Here is a 23,911-nt window from a genome sequence, read left to right as displayed (position 1 = left end):
CAGCGCGACAGCCTCCCATATGCACACATAAGAACCAGATATTGTCCTGGGGCAATTGGAAATTTACAGGAAATGCCAGAAAGTTAATCGAAATGTATTGTTTTTCTTTGCAACTGAAAGGTAAGGCACAAGAATGGTGTAACTTTGAATGCGGTCACATGACTCGTACTTTATCAGTGCTATTCCTCGTTTGTGCCATTGTTGTGGAATGGCTAACAGGAAAAGGACAACAGTGTTTTTCAGTGTTATCCGTAATCACCTCCAACATTAACCCGGATAATCGAAGTTCTACCATATTTCTGCCATCAATGAAACTCAGTACATTAGTAATGTGGCTATCATTGAATTGTGGAGTCATCGCTGGCACGTGCAGTAAGAAGGAAGTCACACACCCAGAGGGATGATATTGCATGTGCTCAAATCGCCATTGTGTGATTATTCGAGTTATCACTCGGTTTGTTTCTTGTCTATAATATGTTGTGTAAATAAAGTCTGTCCCTTCATACGAGATAAAATGTCTTTCTTGAGTTGAAACTCCACGCAATCGTCCCATTAACCAGACTAAGTGTAATTTTTTCATTCGATTTTTTTTTTCCCATATAAGTTATCAGACTACTATTAAACCACACATGTACCTTGTCTATATTCCTCTGTGGAACTTCTAACAAAATGTTACATGTTGGAATGTGTGCACCTAACGTGAAGTTTGTTTCTATGTAATGATTGTTATAGTGCTGCCATTTATTTTTCCAACTGTGGGTGAAGTGTAATTTTGATTGAACAATTTTACCGTATCATTATCAAACTGCAAGTCTATTTAGGAAATCAGGTATACCTCCTTCCCTTGTTGACAAACATTCACAATGTTCTAATCCGGCCATAGTAGCTGCTATGGTATATGTATGTGTAGTGCTGATTTTTCAATGGCTTTCCTATAGTGGAGACAAATATATAGGGGATAAAAAAAACCCCTCTTTCTCTCTTCAGCTTTTGGTCAGTTTCTTTCAATTGACTAGACTCAGTTTTTGTCTAAAACTCTCAAAACATCAATGGAACATACCATACATTGAAAAAAGTATCATCATTCATGATACACTCCCATTCTAATTTCTCACAATGACTGGATGAAAAAAAGTGATTTTAGCTCAAAAGAAGGAGGGGGCGGGGAGAATTTCTAATTTTGAACAATATCGGGGGGAAATGGCATGATCGAACCAGTTATGTGGGAAGAAAAACGTTGTCCTGTTTTATTACAATCTATTCAACCAAATGAAATATGTGGTGGTCATAACACAAATCAATAGAAGCCAAAAATGTTTCAATTTATATATCAGGCTATAGTAATCATGTTCAAATGCGTTTTTAAAATAAGTATATGTACAGCTAATTGCGTTAAGCTTCTGTTTAGTTTATCACAGACACCCATTGTTTTCTCCAGCATGGCTTTTTCTGATGGAGTAATCATTTGCATCACCTGGAAGAAAAAAAAAATGTTCAAAGGCTTCAACTTAAAAATCTAGGAAAAATACAGTGTGAACTGCGTCCAATCTGCGAAACGAAAAAGGGGTGATAGATGAGCCCAAGGGAAACACCTACCAACCCTGTCGTATCGCTGACCGTTTTTGAGTTATGGTGGATTATGGAAAAAAATGTCAAGTCTGAAAAAACCCAAATCTGGGAAGTTTCTGTAAAACCTACAAGCAAGCTGGGCACGTTTGAAAAGAACAAAAATCCTATGAGGTAATACCATTTTCACCAGATTTAATGCCGAACTAAAAACAATAAAAGATTGGAGAAATGCACAATTAAATTGTCACCAAAATCTGTAATTGCCAATTCTGCAAATATCCTTCTAATTACGGCCAAATTTACCAAAAATTTGAAAAAGCCTACAATAAACCATATCAGTGTTCTCGTTCAGAAGAAATTTAGCCTCATGTTCATAATACATCACTGAAATCAGCATTTGTCTGAATAGATATTCAACTAAAATTCTGAATTGGTGGTTATAGATTTTGCTGACTATTTGAATTTGCTGAAAAAATCCTATCAGGTGATACCACCTCTATCAGGATGTCGGGATTTGATGGCGAGCTATAAACACTGAAAGATTGGCAAAGTAGGAAATTGAATTGCAACCAAAAATTTACTAAAATGTCTACTTTGACAAATGCTGATCTCACTGATGTATTCTGAACCAGAACACTGATATGGTTTATTGTTAGCTCTTTCGAAAGCTGGTGCGATAAATAAGCTTTCGGTGAATTTGACCGATTGTAGCTAGAAGAGTGTTTGTGGAATTGACGATTACAGATTTTGAAGGAAATTTGATTTTACACTTTTACTAATCTTCCATAGCTTGCAGTTTGTCATTAAATCCAGATATTCTGATAAAAATGGTGTCGCCTTATAAAACTTTTTCCGCTCTTTCCAAATATGTGACTAATTTGCGTGTAGTTTAACATAAATTTCCCAGATTTGGGTTTTTCAACCTAGACACATTTTTTTCCATAATCCATTATGCACCATAACTCAAAAACAGAGATAGGACAGGGTTGCTATGGTGTTTATGTCCCACTTGGGTTCCCGATTAAAAAAAGAATTATTTTTTGTATAAAGCCTTGAATTCTATGCCCTGATAAATATCATTGGGCTTTCAACTTTCTATATAAGGTTAGTTTTTTATCGAAACTCATTGATTCTGTGAAAGAATAAATATGTGTAAACTATTAAGCAACATCATGCAAATCAGAAACACATCCACCAATTGTGCAAGAAACAATCTTAATATATACAGAATTTGTTTTTCATTTAGTTGATGATGAATGGCCCTTTGGTTGCACATCAAGTGAATTTAGATGTCTGCACCATATGTGTGTGATACTGAGTTGCCGCCACTCATTTACTTTAATGGGGGGGGGGGTCCCTAATGAATAAAAGCACTTTTCTCTGTACAAAAAAAAATTTCATCCTAGTTAATTTGGGCTCAATGACCTTCCATATTACATAAACACAAGACTTTTATTGCTTATAGTTCATTTGTAGTTTATTCATTAATGTTTAATTAAATTTGAGCAATTAGGAGAAAAAAACAGGTGATATGATAATATGCATTGTTAATGATTAACAAGATTTGTTTTAATTAATAAGCAATCAGTTAATTTTAATTACAAAAATCCAATTTTTTGGTATTGTGATTAATCAGCTTCTTTTATCTTATTTTCATTTCTCATTCCTTCCTTCCAGATGAAGCATTGTTTTTGCACGTTAACAACAAACCTTATGGGGTGATAGGAATTTTTATCAAATTATTTGATTGACATTTATCCCTTGTCAAGTGTAGTATTATCTCCATATTATGAGAGAGGCTAAAGAAACTCAAAAGATTCTCTTACTGCATTTACTTTTCTCTCCATTTTCATATTAGTTTTTCCAAATTTCCCTTTTAAACTTCTCCAACATAATGGTAAAAACCTGCTTGCTAAGTGACAGAATTGCCATACAATTCAGGGTATGAAAATATTAAAAAAAAAAAAAATCAGATTTTTTAAAATTAACTGACTGCTTATTAATTAAAACAAATCTTGTTAATCATTAAGAATTCATATTTTCACATCATCCCCTACCTGTTTTTTTCACCTAATCTCTCAAATTTAATTCAGCATTGATGAATAATTAATAATATAAAAATATGCACATCAAAATTCTGTGTTTACGTAACATGAAAGTCGTTGGGCCCAATTAAACTGCATGGATTGACATTCCTCTTGTAGAGAAGTGCTTTTATTCATGACGGTCCCCCCATCCAAAGTGAATGCCTGGTGGTGATGATTCAGTATCACATATGAGATGCAGTGTTTCTCGATTCCCTGTTGTACAACCAAAGGATCATTCAGCATCAACTAAACGAAAAACATACTCCATTGACAAATTGTTTCTTGCATAGTCGTTACATGCATTTAGTGTGATGTGTTTCCAACTGATGGTGCTTAATAATTGACACATTTATTATTTAATGAATTTTGGTTAAAAAAAACAAGCAAACTTTAGACGACTTCACTTTTCTTATCAAAATTTCAAGTCCAACAATATTTATGTTGGTACAATATCTATTATTTTAAATCAGCAATTAGAGGCATGGAATTCAAGGTTTTCTACAAAAATTAGTTTTTTTATCAGTGCAGTTATATCTATATATCAAGTGATTTAAATCAATGTACCCTGATACAATTGGTACCTCATTTCATGTAGCACAAAATAAACTTTCACTAGCAGACAATTTTTCACTCCTTGTTTAACAGCCTATTGCCAGATTTTATTTCTGGTTCATCTTAATTTTTATTTCAAATCCAAAAATCAAAGCTGCTTTCAATGTGTGTAAAGACCCTTTGTATTTCAAAAGACTCTTCATTCAAGTTGGAAAGATGACCAAGTTCTTGACGAATTGAAAGATTGACCAAGTTGCACAATATAACAAAATCTACTTCTATTTTTTTTTAAATTTAATATATATATATATATATATATATACCTCTTCTATTTCCTCTGAAGATGCACCAGTCTGTTCCAAAGTAGCGACGATGGCATCCAACCTGAACTTTTTGTCCAGCAGTCGTCGTTGATCTTTCTTATAAGTCTCCAAGCATATCATACAATTAGTTGCGGCTTTGAATGAATTTTCCAACAACATTCTACTGACCTACAAGTATATTATTTATAATCAGATTCATCTGTTATAAAACTGAATATGAAAAAATCTTGAAGTGGGGTATAACCCCCTTTTTTTCTCTTGAGTAAGAAAAATGAAATTAATACCAGATTGATATCAACATGAAAAAGGAAGAACGTCCTGCCAGCAGCATAATCAGTTGTCTTGGATATTTCCTGTGAAAGATAGAATGTTTGAAACATGAAATTCTATAAGGCATGCATATATACAGGGTGATTATAAAAAAACTATCATACCATTCACAGAAACTGAATGAAATTTTGGCATAAGGTATTTTGAGGTATGCGCTCAAGAATGATATGGAAAACAACACTGTCACTCTAACAGTTACGGTTACAGTGAGAAAATTTCGAAAATATCAAATGGCAACACCAAGTTTTTTGTATTGGAATGTGATCTCCATTGTGAAAAACCTTAAATAGAGTTCGAACGGCAACTGTAGCATGAAAATCACCGGCGGTAGATAGGCTAAAAGTGAGGACAACCAATAAGGACAGAGAAGCAGCATAAAATAAAGCATTTTATTGTGTTTCACAAATTTTCCACATGACCTTGTGGAGGACTAATCAGGCAGGGATCTCAGCCGAAAAAACAGTGTGACGAATGAAACGAACATAAATGCTCTGGTGCACAGCAAAGTCCTTTTTCCTTGCCTAGCTCCAGGGATTTTCGTGCTACAGGTGCCATTCCAACGCTATTTAGTGTTTTTCAGTATGGAGATCGCATTCCAATACAAAAAACTTGGTGTTGCCATTTGATATTTTCGAAATTTTCTCACTGTAACCGTAACTGTTAGAGTGACACTGTTGTTTTCCATATCATTCTTGAGCGCATACCTCAAAATACCTTATGCCAAAATTTCATTCAGTTTCTGTGAATGGTATGATAGTTAGGGGCCCATATGTCGGGATAGTTTTTTTATAATCACCCGAATATATATATATATATATATTAAGGAATACATTTTGATACAAGTTCAGATTTTATGTATTCAAAATTTTTTCTACTTCAATTCCAGTAAATTATGTTTTGAGCTATTTGAATACCCATCTTTATATGTATTAATTTAGTTTTCACTTTGCATGTGAGTATAAATGCTCTTCAATACAAATCTATATTATTTAATCTTCACAAAATTTTGCATGTAAAAGACATGAGTGACAGGTTACTTTGACCCTCTGAGCAGCACACAATGGTGAGATATCTTGCTTCCTTGAAAACCTTTTATTTTAGCAGAGTAAATATTCATTTAAAATTCCGATCGATTTATTAAAAGGAAGCTGAAGGGAAAGGAAGTGAAAATAGTTTGTGTTAACATAAATTTGGATTTCCATCAGGTTTTTTTTTCAAGTTCCATATAGAGAAAAAAAAAATGAAATCGGAACTTTACTTTTGTGGTGACAAAACATTCTCTCATCATGCGATATGTGAATTCTTTTGCTTCCTTTGGGGATATCATTGACAATTCTTCCAGTTGTTTCTGCTCCAAATATTTCTTCTTCAAAAGCAGTCTAAAAAAAGTGAAATTCAGAAAGTTGATATTGCCCATTAAAAAAAAAGTTTTTAGAGTATTTCTCATTTTCATCAAATACAGTAGATCAGTGGTTCCCAAACTTTTTGAAGCTCAAGAATTTTGTTGGTAACACCCCCCCCCCCCCCCACATAGAGTTACTAGAGTTACCATTTATCACCGTTTTCCAAGACATCCCTGATTTTTTTTTTAGTGATGAATATGCTAGAGAGGTGAGGTGAGAACGAGAATATTCTCAGAATATCTCTCCTGGATGTAAAATTTAGAGAATAATCGAGAATATTCATTTTTCTTTTAAATAACTTAAATGTTTTTACTAATTTTGTTTATATTGTGAAATATAAATCAGTTTTCATTGCCTGAAACATTTACAACAAAACAATTTTTGGTGTAATCACCTCCAATGACAACTTTTAGTTCAAGAATATTCTCAGAATATTCTCCAGGTCATGATGAGAGGTTTCAAAAGTTTGGTTATAAAGGTTTCAGATACCTTTATATTAAAACCTTAAAAAATTATTTTAAAACTAGATAAATTTTCAGAAATAAGTTCAAAACAAAAAGAAATTAAACCAAAATGGATTGATAAAGGAAGCTATTCTTATATAATCACCTTCATTCTAAGAAGATACAGAACTGTTGTTTTCTTCAATGCACATACACGTAAATTCTGTATTCTCACATTTCTTTAAAAGTTGTGCAATTTAGCCCTATTGGTTTAATTTTCTTGCTTTCAAACTTTAATATTGTGATCTACAAACTCCAATATTCCGATCTTCTTGACGGGAAGAGAGACGGGGACAGAGAATATTCTCTCAAAGGACTGCTATTATAAATTACTAGAGAATATTCTTATAAAAAATTATTATTCTCAAGTTATTTATCGAGATTATTTATTATACTATGTTATTACACATATTCTTGATAATACTCTCTGGAAAGATTTCGGTAACTGAAGAATATTCTCATCAAGGACAATATTCTCTGGAAGGACTATTATTAATAACTTCAGAATAATTCTTATTATCTTCTATAAGAATATTCCCCAGTAATTTATGAAAGTAGTCCTTCCAGAGAATATTCTCAAGGATATTATATGTAACTATATTACAAATAACAGGAGAATATTCTCATCAAGAACTTATAAGAATATTCTGAAGTTATTTATGATAGTAGCCCTAGCAGAGAATATTCTCCTCTATGAGAATATTCTCCGAAAGATTATTCTCAAGAATTTTACATCTCTAGAATATGCTTCAATTTTTGCAATCTATGATGAATGAAATGAAATTACATTTTCAACATTTAGTTGGCAGAACTGTTTTATCAAATTTCAAACTGCCCACGCGTTTTTTAGCATTGAATCTAGCGGACGGTGTCATCAACACAGCAACCAAGTTAGGACGAAATGCATATCTATAACTACTCCACATTATAGCGACCAATAGGATAAGTTCTAAATTTTTTCATGCAACAACATCCTATGTATTTTACCTTTCAATCTAACAAACATGTTGGTTTTTGATGGGGGGGGGGGGTCATTATAATGAGCATTGATACACAATTGATGATATGAGTAATAATTAGAACCCCGAAAGTTTAGGCAATAAAAAAAATACATTTATAATTAATGATAAAAGTAACTGAAATCTACATTATTAACTGTTCAGAAACTGGCTAAAATCTTGGCACTCAATCTATTTCAATAATAGTTTATAATAACAGTATGCATTATTAGTCAAGTTAATTTAAAATTATCACGCCAAAGAAAAAGTGTTTGTGGTCCCTCAAGGTTAGGTTAGATTGCGATTTAATTGAATACTTGATATGTAATTAGCTAACATACAAAAAATAGTTATATCAAAATCATAACGTTTTCAAATCAAATTATATAAAAGAAACATTTTAATAATGACACATTTTTCTCAATTTTCATATATTAAGCTTCATATTTGGTTGGGCTGTGCATTGATTTTAAAAAAGATCTTGTATTCTGGACATAAATGTTTTCTTACTTTCCATGATTGTTTGCAGTTTATCTATGGCAGGGGTTCTCAAACTGTGCATCTCCAACCTTTGTCAGGGGCATTTCAGAGCAGCGGCCCAACAAAGGCTTTTCAAAGAGACTCTTTGTTAAACTGCTCTGGGGGAACTGCGGATGAGCGTTAATTAGGGTAGGAGAAAAAGATTTGAAAACCCCTGATCTGTGGTGTAAAAAAATTAACATATTTTCTAGAGCTACAGCCCTGTCAGCTCCCATCCCGCCTTGTTGTAGCTATTATTGCAACCAATGCACAACATTGTCAACCTATTAGGACAGTCATTGGCCAGCTATTCAACTACAATACTGTGCAATGCATGAGCAACACATGTGGAGAAAGGCACTTCTAATTTATTCTTAGCATTTCTTACATTGTACACAGGTTGCTTTCGTCTAGAACTAACATTCTTGACGTGAATTTGACAGTATTTTGATTGCTATCTGAAAGAAACATATAGCAGAGATGAAAAGTCTGTGCTATTGTAAGTCTATTCACTTCTAGGCCTAACATCAATTTTCTATTTCTCAGGCACTTATGCCTATTTGTGTCTAAATTAATATTAAGGATTGAAGATTTTAAAAAGAGAAATTTTTTTGAAGTTCTCAATGCTGAAAATATCTAATTCACAGAAAATGGCATCTGAAATTCATGAATAAACATAAAAAATATTGAAACGCATTTACGGCAGAAAAATCTTAAAAACATTTTTACCAAAAAAGTTTGCAAATGGGCCAAAAAAAAGGCATTTATGGCATTTTGAATTTCCGGGCTCTAGTAATAATTACTTGAAAGCATGTATTCTAACACAACAATCAGAGTCAGGATCAAAGTTATATTACCGAAATATTCTGCAGGCTTTAGAGCCGAATCTTTCTTGAACAACTGATGCAGATATTTCCTCTGAAAGATGATCGATGATTTTCTTTATGTTCACAACATACATGCCACCACTGCGGTCATCTGCTTTAGATATGAAGCTACGATCATCTTCACATAAAACTCTTAGGTACTGATCGAATTCCTGTGAAATTAAATAATGTGAAGTGATATATTCAACAAATTTTAATAACTCTCTATTATCTGACGAGAACTCTCTATAATCCAGCATTTTTAAGGAAGTCTTCCTGCAAGTGCAGAATAGGAAGTGCAGTATAGAAGTTTATACTGTTTTAAACTACCTTCCAGTAATTCAGAAAATTACTTAGTCCATTGTACTAACTATTTACAACCACTGTTGATCGCCACAGAAGCAATTTACAGTCTACACTCATTATAACAACCCCATGTTATAGCAACCATTATATTATAATGACCAGTAGGATAAGTCCAAAATGTTTTTATATGACAACTATATGTTTCTCTTTCGATATAACGACTATCCGATATAATTCCTGTTTTCGACAGAACAATGTGGGGTAGTTGAGACAAGCTTTGACTAAATTACCATTTTACTTCCAAAGAGATGGTTTTTGTGGAAGTTAAATGTCTATATATATTGTAATTTCCTGTGTATAACCTGTAGGCTACCCAAGAGAAGAGTTTTAGTTTGAAATTTTGCAGACAGTACAAAGAAATTCCGTCCAAAAATAGAATTGAATTTTTATTCACCATTCGTAACATTACCTCTGAAAACAGAAAAAAAGAAGAAAAATTGAAAGAAATAGTGTTTGCCTAGCTGATATTTCATCCCATTTTAACAGAGTGTCTTCGCCGTCGTTGGGAACGGACGTGCTATTATCGCGCTCCGCTCACCGACACGCCAGTGCGCCATTTTGTGTCTTTCTTTGTGTTTTTCTTCGTTCTCGTGAGTTTTACTTAGCGTGTTGTTTATTGTTGGGTCATATTCTGCGGTGATTTTCTTTTTTTTTTAGCGCACGTTGGATTGTGAGATAAGTGGTTTTTTTTATTATATTGCTCTCATTTTTTTTTTAAATTTTCGTTGTGTATTTTCGATCGACTTATATTTATTTTTCTCGTTCGCATTTCATTTTCGTTGTTTTTTCGCCAGGTTCGCTCGCTTCTTTGTAGGTTTTTGGACGTTAGTGTTAGCAAACAGTGTATACTTTTTCCCGGGTACTCTCAATAACGTTGTTTTCCTTCCATTTGGGCCTATTGTTGTAGTGTTAGTGTTTTGAGATAGTTAGCTAATTCTAATAAGTATAAATTGTACTTCGTAGCTTAATACTTTTTTTAGAGGGTGTTGTATTCTTTATATACATATTTATTTTATTCTTCGTGATTTAGTGCTGAGCATTCTACTTTACGTAATTTTTTCGTATAGTCTCTTACGTATATTTTGCATAGTAATGTATTTTACATTATTTTAATTTCCAGTTAACGTTTCTCATTTTCGTATTGTTAAGTATTATTATTATTATCTAGCTTTAGCAATAGTGTTAGTATGCCTCGACCTCGACTAGTGTTGTGTAGAGCTTGCGACGGGAGGTTTCCCTGGTCTAGGGGTATAGTAGCTGATAGTTTCAATTGTAAAGGGTGCTTGGATAGAAAAAGGCTGGAACTCGAGGTCGAAGCTTTACGGGAAAAAGTTAGGGTGCTAGAGGGCCCGGTTATAACGGACCCTCTGGTCGTCGAGCCACCTGTTGATGAAGAAGCAATCTCCACGAACAACGACATTTTAGAGGGCGAATGGGTGGTCGTGGATGAGGTAGAGGGGGATAGTGATAGGGGTTTAATCATCGGCGATTCTATGGTTAGGGAACTTGGGAACCGAGTGTGTAGGGATTTTCGGGGTTTCGAGCGCTGTTGTCTTCCTGGGGGGAAGATTGGCAACGTTCGAGACGTTTTTCATCGCTGAAAGTTGCCCTTGCGGGTGATTCTGTGGGTGGGAACAAATCAGGTAGGAGCGAATATTAGTGAGTCTCTGTCAGAATACCGGGATTTACTATTATCCGCTAGGGAGGGGGGTTCAGATGTGGCAGTGATTCCAGTGCTGCCAAGGGGTAGTAGGGGATATAGGAGTAGGATCCACCAATTCAATATAGGCCTGAAGGACGTTTGCTCCTCACTTGGGGTCACGTTCTTGGAGCTTCCCGCATTTACCGATAGGTGGCTTCGTTCGGATGGGATCCATCTAAATAAGAGAGGGGTCTGGGAGGTTTACGATAGTCTTAGGTCAGGTCACGTAGTCGGGAATGCGGGTTAGTTAATGATAATCACAACAGTACTGACGGGGAATTACCCACCTCTGACTTGGATGGCTTCTCGATTGACAACAAACCACCGGGCAAATTAAAATGTGTGTTAATAAATGCCAGGAGCTTGGGTAATAAGAAAGATTTTTTAGAAACTATGATAGTTGTGGAGGACTTGGATCTTATAGCCATTACAGAATCTTGGGCAAACGATGGGGATGAATCTTTCTTACACATCTCCGGATACGATACTTTTTTGAGAAATAGATCTGATAGGAAAGGGGGTGGAGTGTTGATATACGTGAAATCATGTTTGAAGGCTAGAGAGTGTAACGTGCAGAGAAGTGATATTGAAACCATATGGGTTGAACTTGAGAACAAAAGACGTCATAAGCTTATTGTTGGGGTTTGTTACAATCCACCGAATAGGGATCAAAACTATATCGCCAAAATGCATGATGAAATTTCCTACATGTGTAAGCGAAAGAGGGTTCTCATACTAGGGGATTTCAATTACCCGGGTATTGATTGGGAGAACCTTTCATCTGGAAATCAGTATGAAAGAGACTTTTTTAAGTTGGTGCTCGAAAATTTTTTGTATCAGCATGTATCAGAAGCCACTAGGGGTACTGCTATTTTGGATTTAGTTCTTACTAGTTCTGAGGATCTAGTTGAACATGTTTCGGTGGGGGAAGAGTTTTCTTCCAGTGATCATCGTATCGTCAGATTTCACTGTAACTTTTCCTCGGGTAAGGTTGATAACAAAAGACTGGTTCCTTGTTTTCGGAGAACTAACTTTGATGTTTTGAGAAGAAGGTTAGCGGAAGTTTTCAAAGACCGGTTGGAATCAGTAGGGGTGGTAAGTCAATGGGAAGAATTTAGTACGAAGCTGTCCTCTGTTTTGCACGACGTCATACCCTTTGTTCGAAAAAAGCGTGTTTGTACATCACACCCTCTATGGTTCACGGATAGCGTGCGGAACCTTTATCTTGAAAAGAAAAGAGCATTCAGAGAGTATAAAAGTGGACGTGGTGACCTATCATTGTTTACTGATAAAAGAAGACTGTTGAAGAAAGCGATAAGGGATAACAAAAAGGAAGTTGAATCTAGGTTGGCAGATAACATTGGCTCTGACCCAAAATCATTTTTTCGATACGTCAATAATGGATGTAAGGGGACAGTTGGCCCCCTCTCGATAGGAGGCTCTAAGGTAGAGAGCAATGTAGGCATGTGTAGTGCTTTCAATGACTTTTTCGCGTCGGTTTTTAATGGAGATAATGATATTCGATATACGGGTGTTGCATGGGGTAATAAAACCCTCAACGATATTCAAGTAGAAGACGTGGAGGTCCTAAATCTTCTAAGAAATGTATGTGCAAGCAAAGCACCAGGACCAGATGATATCTATCCCAGGGTTCTCAGGGAAGGTGCTAATGAATTGTTGGGGCCAGTCGCACAGATATTCAGGAGTAGTGTTGCTGAGGGTATCGTCCCGAGAGATTGGAAACTGGCTAACGTTGTTCCGATATTTAAGAAGGGTAGTAGAGAGGTGGTGTCTAATTATCGTCCAGTGAGTTTGACGAGCTCCCTCTCGAAAATTTTGGAAATTATCATCAAAAGGCAGTTTGTGAAGTGGATAGACGAGAATAATGTATTGTCGGATAATCAGCGTGGGTTCAGGAAGGGGAAGTCATGTGTAACTAACCTCCTTTGCTTCTATGATTACGTGACTAAGGCTTTGGGTAAGAGCAAAAATGTCGACGTTGTTTACCTTGATTTCCAGAAGGCATTCGATCGGGTCCAACATGGCAAACTCTTGAAGCGTTTACACGAGATTGGAATAGGGGGCAACTTGCTGAATTGGATAGAATCGTGGTTAAGAGATAGGTCGCAACGAGTTATGGTGAACGGGGAATTCTCTGGTTGGACAGACGTCACAAGTGGAGTTCCTCAGGGAAGTGTCCTTGGCCCCATACTTTTTTCACTTTTTATCGACAAACTCGATCAGGGTATCGATGGAATTACTAGCAAATTCGCAGATGATGTGAAGCTAATGGGGGTAATCGGAAATGAAAGCGATAGGGAGTTGCTCCAGACCAACTTAAACAAGATTGCAGCATGGGCAAATGAATGGAGCATGACGTTTAGCGTAGATAAGTGCATGGTCGCTCATTTTGGTTCGAACAACCCACGGTTCTCTTACGAGTTGAATGGTGTCACTATCCCGGATGCAACTAGAGTCACCGATTTGGGAATTCTCATTGACGAGCGACTTAAGTTTTCTGAACATTGTTCAGCGGTTGTCAAAAAATCGAATAGAATGCTTGGTCTCATTTTCAAAAAGGTCTCTTCGCGTTCTCCTAAAGTCATTCTTCCGCTTTTTCGAGGCTTAGTTCGTCCTGGACTGGAGTATGCTGTAAGGTTTTGGAGACCATACCTACAGAGGGACATAGACTTGGTTGAAGGGGTGCAGAAAAGAGCTACGCGTGTCCTTATTGGCACACAGGGCTTGAGTTATGAAGAAAGACTTCATTTTTTGAATATGTTTACATTGGATGAACGCAGGTGTCGAGGAGATATGATCGAAGTGTTCAAAATTTTCAATGGGATGGATAGGATGGACCATGAACTTTTAGTACACCGCCAATCGACTGCTTTTACAAGGGGACACCAGTATCGATTGGTGAGGGACAATGCAAGGTTATGGTGTCGCAGGGAATTTTTCTCCAATAGGGTTGTTAATAAATGGAATAGCTTACCCCCGGAGGTAGTAAATTGTAACACAATTGACACGTTTAAAAAGAAATACGATAAACATGTTGGGGTAAATCGAGAAGCTATCCATTCTTGAATAAGGCAACCATAAGTATTCTTTATGGGCATTGTATAATATTTTATCATGTGAATTTGTGTTAATTGCATTTTTAATTGGGTTGCTGTATTTTTGAAACATATGACAACCATATTTTTATGGGCATCTTTTTATCAGCCACCTCGTTGGGCATTTTGCCTGTTGTGGCGTTGTATTTGTATTTGTATATCTGTGTTCCCTCATTATGGTGCATAAAAATGATGAATGTTGTGTGTGTTTATATGTTGACATCTACATCTACATCAGAAGTAAAAACTGTCATCTTTAGTACTGAATATGATTGAAAAACATCTACATTACAAAGATTGATGGGGAATGACAAAAGAAAATCTGTAACTCACTGCAGCAGTCACACTCCCTTTAAGTCTTTCCAAAATGTCATAGTATCCTGTAGATAATGACGTGGACGACCACAGTTGTTTCTGTCCAGCAGGTTTTTCGTCTGACAAATTGAGCATCACTTTTATGATTTCTCCGCTTCTCTTATCTACGGCACTAGCAACTCCATTGATGATGGCTTGGTCCCTGATACAGAAATAAACAGATTTATTATTTCAACTTATTGTATTGGTCATTGAAAGCATAGACAATTCTAAGAAATTAATGTTTTTTTTTTTATGCTGAGCTCTACAAAATAAAAATTCTTCAACAGCTGTTCAAGATGATGGTATAGTCAGAGCGAATTTCTCTAATAGTTTAACCCTTTTAGACCCTGATGCCACAAATGTGTGGATTGATTTTTCTCACTTTAGAATTTTTATTTTGACCTCAGGCAGTTAAGCCCTGATTTAAAGGATTGCCTAAGTTTTGAGTTAGAAATAAGGTGAATAGGAACTTTGGAGGCTTTCATCAGAGGGCAGCAGTTAAAGTTGAACTTTCAGGAAGGTTTTTAAGATGCTTCCAGGAAAAAGGGCCTGTGAGCAAAGTGTAATTTTTTACATAAAAATAAATCTTTGGAAAAAATTGAATGTGAAGATGAATATACTCTGCATCATCTTAGCTGAGAAAAGTTGAACAAAGATATCTCTCTCTCTCTCTCACACACACAAAAGAAAAAAAAAATGCTGTGTCTGTCATGACATGATTTGCTGATATTTATGTTTTTAATGCATTTTTTGAGCATCAAAAATGTAGAAGCATTTTGAAAATTTCAAAAAATAATAATGATAATGCTCTGGGTCTGAAAGGATTAAAAAAAAAGTAAAAAGTATTTTTTTCACACCTCAAATATCTGTAAATACGATTGGAATCAAGTTTCCAATAAATTCCTGCATCTTGGGGATCATTATCTCCCTTCAGCTTCTTTCTTGGTGGCGAATCTGGATTTCCTCTCATTTCCAGCAAATGCAGCTGAATCTGAAACATGAATTTTTTTTGGAGGCTTGAAAAGTATCATGTTTAATCAACGACAACTAAAAGCAAGACAGGGCCTTGATTGCACACAGTTAATTACAGCATCCAGTTAACAATTATTACTTATAGATTAATTAATTCTGAAAATAGAGCAGCATGTGGATAAGTCTGGACAACCATGTTTCATTTCCCCCCCCCCCTTTAATGTTTGACAGAGTTTAATATTTTGACAAGGCTTTCTGGCCCATCCATTTAATGTTTGACAAGGTTTTCTGGTCCGGGGCCCAGTCAATGACCACAGTAAAATAACTTTCTGCATGTAAGGCATTAACTATACCTACAGTCTATAGCCGATTCCAAACGAAGCTTTACACCAAGGGTTCTCAACCTTTTGAAGAGTGCAGGCCAGTTCATTGATTTAGAAACATGTAGCAGGCCACTTGAGTGATCTAGGAGTGTGTTGTGAGCAGCTTCAGTGATCTGGAAATGTGCTGCTGGCAGTTCAAGTGATCTGGAAATGTGTCATGGGCAGCTTCAGTGATCTAGTAATCTTTCATAGGCTACTTCAGTGGTCAGTTGTAGATCACAATCAAATAATATATTTCATGATTTTCAAGAAATACGGAAAATTTTAAAATGAAAAATTAGGATAATTGTTTTACATGGAAGCAGAGGCGTATTTACAGGAGGGCTAGGGAGGCTGTAGTCCAGAGCAACAAGTGTGGATAGGCAGCAAATTTTAGTCATTGGTGGTTAAGAACATCTAGAAACACAATGATTTAGTTCATTTTTACGAAATTAGGTCTAATTTTGCAGGCCACATAAGATGACTCCAAGGGCTACATTTAGCCTGTGGGCCATGAGTTAAGCATGTATGTGTGCTTTACACAATTCTTTTTCTTCATATCTCTCTACAGGAGGTGGATGCCCTTAGTGGTGAGGCTTTTCGCATCAGCATATTTTACAGTTGCCTTTGTTTCTGTTGCATATCTTTTTCAAGAAAGATTCTTGAGAGAACTATCAAACTCATGACACATTTGAACATCTTTTGGTGCTGTTGGCAAGTATCTTACTAACTTGGGCCATTGTGTCCTGCAACAACACCATAAAAAATAATATAAGAGATAGATATATTTAACAGATATTTATCCCACATATAGGATGTCTAAAAACTAATCTACCACATTTCAAGTGGTGAGAAAAGACAACTAAATAAGCATTTTCCCCCGTCAAAGAATTTTTCCTTGAATGTGTGAAGCATTAAAATACAAATACAGTAATGAAAATCTGTTGATGAAAGGTCTTGAAATGGAAAAGTTTCAAAAATAATGGAAACAAGAGGCACCCTCCATGCTTAATCCATTACAGTGGCAATATGGTGTCTCTTAGTACGTTTCACAGCAAAAGAAAAGAAAATGCTTGACAAATCCCGCACCCATAGGCAGATACAGGAAGTGGGGGGATGCTTCAGGGAGAAAATTGTATTATTGACATAGGTGGAAGCGTGAAGAGAGGAACATTCACCCCCTCTCCCATTCACTATACACACCCCCAGGAGATCTTCCCATAGGAGGAGTCTGTATCCGCTTATACCTGCACGTCTCTCCCAGAGGGTTCATGCTACATCCTTCAGCAGCACAAATGCTGTTATACTCTATTCAAAAATTCTCTCTATTAATGACTCTGATGTTGTGATTCGACTGCACATCTCTACCACCCCCCACCCCGGAAATTTGTTACATCAACTTCAAAACACACTGTCTGTACACATATTAATAGCTTGAAAGAAAGAAAAATTACCTCAGGAACTTGATACATATATTTAGGATCGACGTCGAGTGAAGGTACCCTTTTTTTCTTGTCTGTTGAAGGACAAGCTGCACGACAGAGAAATTTCATTCTCACCATTTTTTCGAACCCATCTTTGACTTCAGATAATTTTTCTGAGGAATAATCTGAAAATGTATAATGTTACACCAATATAATTCTTTCAAATGCGTTAAAAAAAAGAAAACACTTTCATACATTGACATCATCTAGCTACCACCAGACTTAACATTTTGAAGTTGACTAAAATCTAGTTTCTTGCTATGCCCTCCCCCTCACTTAATGATTTCAACATTATAAATGGTATTTCACCTGCTTTCTGCTCAGACTTTTGCTTACAAAAATCAAACTATTGTTCAAAATCTGATGAAGTTTGGTACAAACATACGCTGGTCTATTATAGGAGGTTCTTAACATTTTGTGTTTCCTGTGGACCCTTTGTTCCAACAATATAAAGTTCATGAACCCCCTATGCAAATACAATGACAGCCACAGACCCCTTTACAAAATTATCTTTAGCACATAGCAATGTAAAAACAATGAGTGAATTTTTGAGTTTGCCTCGGCATAAAATTCAGAAAGTATCTGTTTCATTAATGAGTGAATTGTTTTCCTCATCCAAGCTCATGGACCTCTGGTCTACAAGTAGCATGTTAATATCACCAATGCGATGGCACCATAATCTTTTAATTCCTTGTATGAGCGTGTCTGGATGATTGTGCCCTTGTATGACGATTTTGTCTGCATAATTGGCATTGTATGGACATGAGCTTCAAGGCCGAGCTCTTGCCACTGCTATTTGGACCCACCCTTGATGGTGTTTGTGTTGAAGGTTCGAGGTTAAAACCAGTTAATTGTTCATAATGGCTGATAGTAAAACATGATGCTAAATAGAAGTGTGCCCATTTATCATCTAAACCAGGGCTGGACAATTTGAAAAAAATACTAGGCGCAGTGAAAAATTTTTAGGTGCAAAAAAAAATTCACCCAAAAGAAAAGGTCCAAAATAATGCTTCTTTTGACTTTTTTCAGGACATAGTGACCCCTCTTTCATGTTAGCAGATACACTGCTATAAATTCCAAACATTTTGTGCTCTCTCTGTCTGCAATTTAGTAATCAAAGGAATTTTTGAGCGACAACAATTTTTTAGTCAACCTGGTGCCTGGGATTTGCCCAGGCCTGGTCTACAGATTTTGGAAAATGCATTGGTAATTGGCAACAGGGTCCTGTTATTATCCCAATGAATTACAATCAGTCATGGAGTTCTTACTTTGAGACTGGAAAAAATCTGATAAATCTATCTTTATAGTAGGCTTCCATATAGAGCTGAGTTAGATAATGTGAAATCCTCATTTAACAAATCGGATAACACTGACATTTTTATTCGCAAATTGAAGAAAATTGTTAAATTAGGGCAAATATGACATATATATAAATATATATATAAAAAATATTTTTTTTTTTACTCTTTTACAGATTTAATAAGTTTTGGTAAAAAAACCATGAAAACTCAAATTTTTAATACAAAAAGTATTATATATATATAAATTATTCAGCAACATCAGACAAGTCGGAAACACATCATAATAAATGCATTAATGAATTGCGGGAGAAAAAATCTTGTCAATAGAATGTTTTCTATTCAGTTGATGCTGACTGACCCTTTGGTCCCCCACTGAGTGAATACAGAAACCTGCACCATATATGTAATGTATGATACTGAGTTGTCACCGTCCATTCACTTTTTAATGGGTGGACCCTCATGAATAAAAGCAATTTTCTCTACAAGAAAAATGTTAATCCATGAAGTTAATTCAGACTCAATGATTTTTCATGTTACATAAACACAGATTTTTTGTGTTCATACATTTTGATTGTAGTTTATTCATTTTTAATTATGAAGCAGTAAGTTAATTAGGATAAAAATAATTTGATTTAAATACAAAAAAAGTCAGATTTAAATTTAAAAAATTCAATTTTTTCATACCCTGCAATATTTGATTAAACTATATTTGTCAAAACACTTTCGATCTGTCGAAAAACAAAAATTAGACAATAAAAGCTCATTAATCCCCAAACAAACAAATTTGATGAGCTACAGGTGTCAATAAATATCTTGCTTCTGCTTCACATATGTCAAAATCAGGGAAATGCATGTAAATGAACTGGCGCTACAAGCATTATTGCATTTGCCAAGACTTTTGAATGCCCATGTATTCCACTTGTTTTGTTATAATAATAATAAAAAAATAATTTTTTTTACAATTTGGGGGGGGGGGAGGGACCATAAGCTGAGATGCCCATGGTAAAACTCAGTTTCATAGGGTAATTTTTATACAAACGTTATGTTACCAGCAATCAAAAATTTAATAAGTTAAGAGTTTTTGAAAACCATTGAGAATAAGGGTATGTACAGAGCAGATGTGCAATATGTAGGGACGAGAAATGCTGGAGCAAAACCGAAAAAAAAGTCGGAGAGATTAACATCTAAAAAAATCGTTTTACCAGTTTCATTGGCCTCGACCAGCTTCAACCCAACTTGTCTGATTGCTTTGCTCATGATTACCCTTCCATGACTCAGGAATTCTTCTGCAATCAGTTCCGCAACATCTCCAAAGCTTTGACAATAACAAAAATAAAAAAATTTAAGCCAAATGTGAATTTATAACACGCAGTTACAAAACTGTCCTGACATAAAACAGATCGATTGAACACAGAAATGTAACATGAAAATTGAACCAACTTACTCTAGTTTAGTATAATACACATACTGCTGATAGTAAAGCAAATTTATGACCTTCTCGCATTTCAAACTGTATTCTGCGGAGCCTCGAGAACTTACAGAAAATTCAGCAAGATTATGTTGAAGTAGAAATCTCAGAGCAGTGTTAACCTGGAAATTAAAGTGGACAGAGCTTTACACACACATTTATATCAACAGTAGGCAGCAAGTACATATAATAAAATATTTCATAATTGGGTGAATGCTAACTGGCAACATTTGAAAAATTGGCAGTGCTGCTAAAATTCTGTGGTCAGGAATTTGATACATTTTGGTTTCCCTCAATTTTTTTAAAGCACGTAGTTTACTAGTAATACCCTTCTCCCCAAAAGCGGAATGTTTTGCATGTTCTGCAGTAAAAATTCCCATAGAGTATTGTTTTCAACACTTTTCTTAAAATTGTTCTGTGACGTACATAATTTTTTGGCAGGTTCAGGTCCAGAATTCAGTGATTTTATTTTATGCACCGCCGTCTATCAACACAGCATGCCACCCGTATAAAGTTAATGTGGACTTATGGGCCTCTTGATTTTTAACATACCTCTTATGTTCACTTAAACTACATTTCAGATAGTGTTTGGTTTGACTGATGTAGCCTTAAGAACAATCTGTGCACAGAATATAATAAATGTCCCATTGTTTAGTTGGTGAGATGGAATATTTCGGGGGGTTAAGGCGAAAATTCTTTGGTGGCAAATAGATGACCTGTATTTGAAACAACTGAAAGTCTGCTTGAGATTTGCAGAGAGTTTCAAGACTTTTTGTTAACAACTTTTCAACCAGGCTAAAAGACTGATAAGTTACCAACATCCTCCTTCGTAGCATGTAAAGTGTTCTTATTCTCCCATTGGTGGTAACCATAGCAAATATTGCAGAAACGGGGATAATGATAAATATAGCTGTCAAGCTATAGTATACTGTATATTGGGAATTTACATAAATTTTGACATGCAATGGGCAATAAATTTGTTGCGCAATTCGGCGCATTGTTAAGCTTCGAAGATCCACGTTGGAAACAGGCACAGATCCAGGATAATGTCATGGGGGAACTGCACTGGTTCGTTTGATCGTCCCATATTTTACGGGACACACAAATCTTCTCAACCATTATTCAGCTTCTGGGAGGGGCGATTGAACCCATATGGATCCACACTCGGTTGGAAAAGAGGAGCGTCTACTCGAATGTCAAGTGAGCAAGGTTTAAAGTAATTAATTTTTGCAACGTAAATTTATTGTATTTGAAGGAAGCTGTTGATTACTCAGTTTATGAAATGCAACAATAGCAATTTTTCGATCGTTCATTTCAACACTGTATAAAACGAACCAAATGTCATGTAGCCTTACCACGGTTCTAGGGAGAGACACGCTGCGACAGATCACTACCAAGGGCCGGGGACAAATCTGAGCCATCAAATATTTTCCCACGACACCGACACTTTCTCCATAGTTGTCCTTCAACAAACAAGCGCACAGTTCAATCTCCCTGATAGACATTATTAAAATTCGTATATATTATACTCAACGCGACAATTTTCTTTGGTATTTTAGTTTTTCATGTTATTAGTTGTTGGCATTTATCTCAAATAAAGAGATTAACTTCATGATTTTATGGTCATATTCAAATGAAAGTTGGAAAACATTTGCGCCGGGCACGTGATTTTCATTTCACAAATGTAAATATAAACGACTTTGACCTCAGTTTCATACACACATTGGCACAATACAGACGGCCGTAGCTTGTTCCTCAATGGTGGTTGTCTGGACAACTCATCTGACCATATGTTTTCTAGGAGAATCCCGAAAATGACAATGACTATATGGTATCAAATGACAATATGGTATCAAAATGACCATATTTCCTGAGTAAAATACAATTTGGTTCGCAAATACGGGACAACACTAATTGTTGCCAAAAAGTCGCCAAATAACGGCGAAATTCCAATTATGGCACAAAACTGACCAAAATTTTCTAAAATATCACAAATAGCTGTTTTCATCCCCAAGATTCGAAAAGAATTCCGGAATAAGGTCCTTTGTGGCGATTGCAAAATTCCGAGTAATTTGTTTCTCATTAATCGATTCAAATTTAGTTTTTTGTCCTCCACCCAATATTTTTCTCAGGGCTATCTTAAAAGCATCACGGGCCCTCGGGCCAAGTGATTTTTCTGAGGCCTCCTACCTGGCAAATTCTCGACAAAATCAGCTACTTTCTGATCTTTTTAGGCCTCTCCCTTCTCTTGAGGCCTCCGGGTCGTGTACGGATGGGACACATGCGTTAAGACAGCACTGCTTCTTCCTCAATGTGAAGGGAAAAAAATTGCTACCAGCGCCGGATCCAGAGGCGCATTTATGGTTTTTTTGCCTGCGGGCTGCACGGATTTTGCCGCCCTTCTCTCACTATAGTCTAATTTTCTTGAGACTTCTTTCCTCGAATGCTCCACCCTGTGCTATAACCTGCTTAACTCCCTTCCTGCAAGTACACTGCGTCTCTAAAGTCACTCTTTTTGTGATTCATATGTTGTGCACATTGCTTTAGTCCTCTTTTAGTGATTCACATGTTTGCACAAGTCACTATGTTTGCTCACTGGTCATTCACATGCTTGCTCACGCTCTGTAGGCCACTTGTTTGGTCATTCCCATGCTTGCCCACGCTCTAAATACCTCTTTTGCTCACTCACGTGCTGGCACACGCTCTAGGTCACTCACTGAATTAGTCCCTCACTCTGTACGTCACTGGCATAGGCGGAGATAGACTTGGAAGTATGGGGAGAGGGCATGGCCATTATTGCTGGGAGGGGGGGGCATGATGATGATGACGTCAATTCATATATACACACATACATTAGATCAGTCGACTTCACCTTTGACACTGGGGGTCATGCCCTCTCCGTGCGTCCCCATATCTTTACCCATGGTCACTGGTTTAGTCATTCCCATGCTTGCTCAATCTCTAGGTCACTCTTTTGCTCACTCACGTGCTTGCAAACTTACTAGGTCATTCTTTTGGTCAATCACTGACCTAGTCCCTTGCTGCCTGGGCAGAGGCGGAAAATTGAGGGCAAATTTTACCGCCCTTTTTTCCATTCTACTAATTTTCTTGGCCACTCATTCCTCAAATTTGTCGCCCCTCTGAACTTGGCGCCTTGGGTAAAAGTCCACTAAGCCCCCTTGTAAATACACTACTGGCCGGATCTTGAATCTTGCGAACTACGCGGCCGCAGAAACCACTAGTGGACAAGGGGGCAATTTTTTTAAGGTGCCAACTGAAGGGGGTGATTTTTTAGGGCATCAAGTGATTTTTATCAGAAAAATATTATTCGCTTTCACTTGAAAAATGTCCAGAACCGGCCCTGACTGCTACCAGAGTATTTTCTGGTGTTTGTTTATAAATTCACTTTGTGCTCTGAATATGTTTGTTCTGCAAGATATTTAATTTAAAAAAAAACATAAGTACTCTCAACGCATAAGATGTTGAATAAAATCTATTGAATGAGTTTGGACTTTGTCACAGCAGCCTGTTCAAAAGTTGCAGGCTTTTGACAAAATAAGAAAAGTTTTTTTTAGCATAAGGGTCATTCAAGTACTATGTCAGCATCGTTGGGGGGGGGGGGGGAAGAGGGGG

At 36.2% G+C, this 23,911-nt stretch overlaps 1 protein-coding gene across 1 annotated transcript; it reads right to left on the bottom strand.

Moving 5' to 3' along the window:
- Positions 1-1,301: 1,301 nt before the first annotated feature.
- On the bottom strand, positions 1,302-21,970 carry Polr3C (RNA polymerase III subunit C). The gene is made up of 11 exons (XM_089255472.1): positions 21,634-21,970; positions 20,255-20,400; positions 20,013-20,125; positions 17,480-17,634; positions 15,549-15,682; positions 14,668-14,851; positions 9,142-9,323; positions 6,120-6,240; positions 4,816-4,884; positions 4,532-4,699; positions 1,302-1,474 (listed from the first exon to the last, which is right to left on the bottom strand). The coding sequence occupies exons 1-11, from the start codon at positions 21,781-21,783 to the stop codon at positions 1,331-1,333; spliced, it is 1,566 nt and encodes a 521-aa protein (XP_089111598.1). The 5' UTR covers positions 21,784-21,970; the 3' UTR covers positions 1,302-1,330.
- Between the last annotated feature and the right edge of the window lie 1,941 nt (positions 21,971-23,911).

The sequence above is a fragment of the Pholcus phalangioides genome, unplaced genomic scaffold (assembly GCF_987345545.1).
Source record: "Pholcus phalangioides strain wild (caught in Gottingen) unplaced genomic scaffold, Ppha-v1.0 ptg000042l_1, whole genome shotgun sequence".
Taxonomy (NCBI): domain Eukaryota; kingdom Metazoa; phylum Arthropoda; class Arachnida; order Araneae; family Pholcidae; genus Pholcus; species Pholcus phalangioides.
The sequence above is the reverse complement of the archived record's forward strand: the minus strand, read 5'-3'. Positions and strand labels throughout refer to the sequence as shown.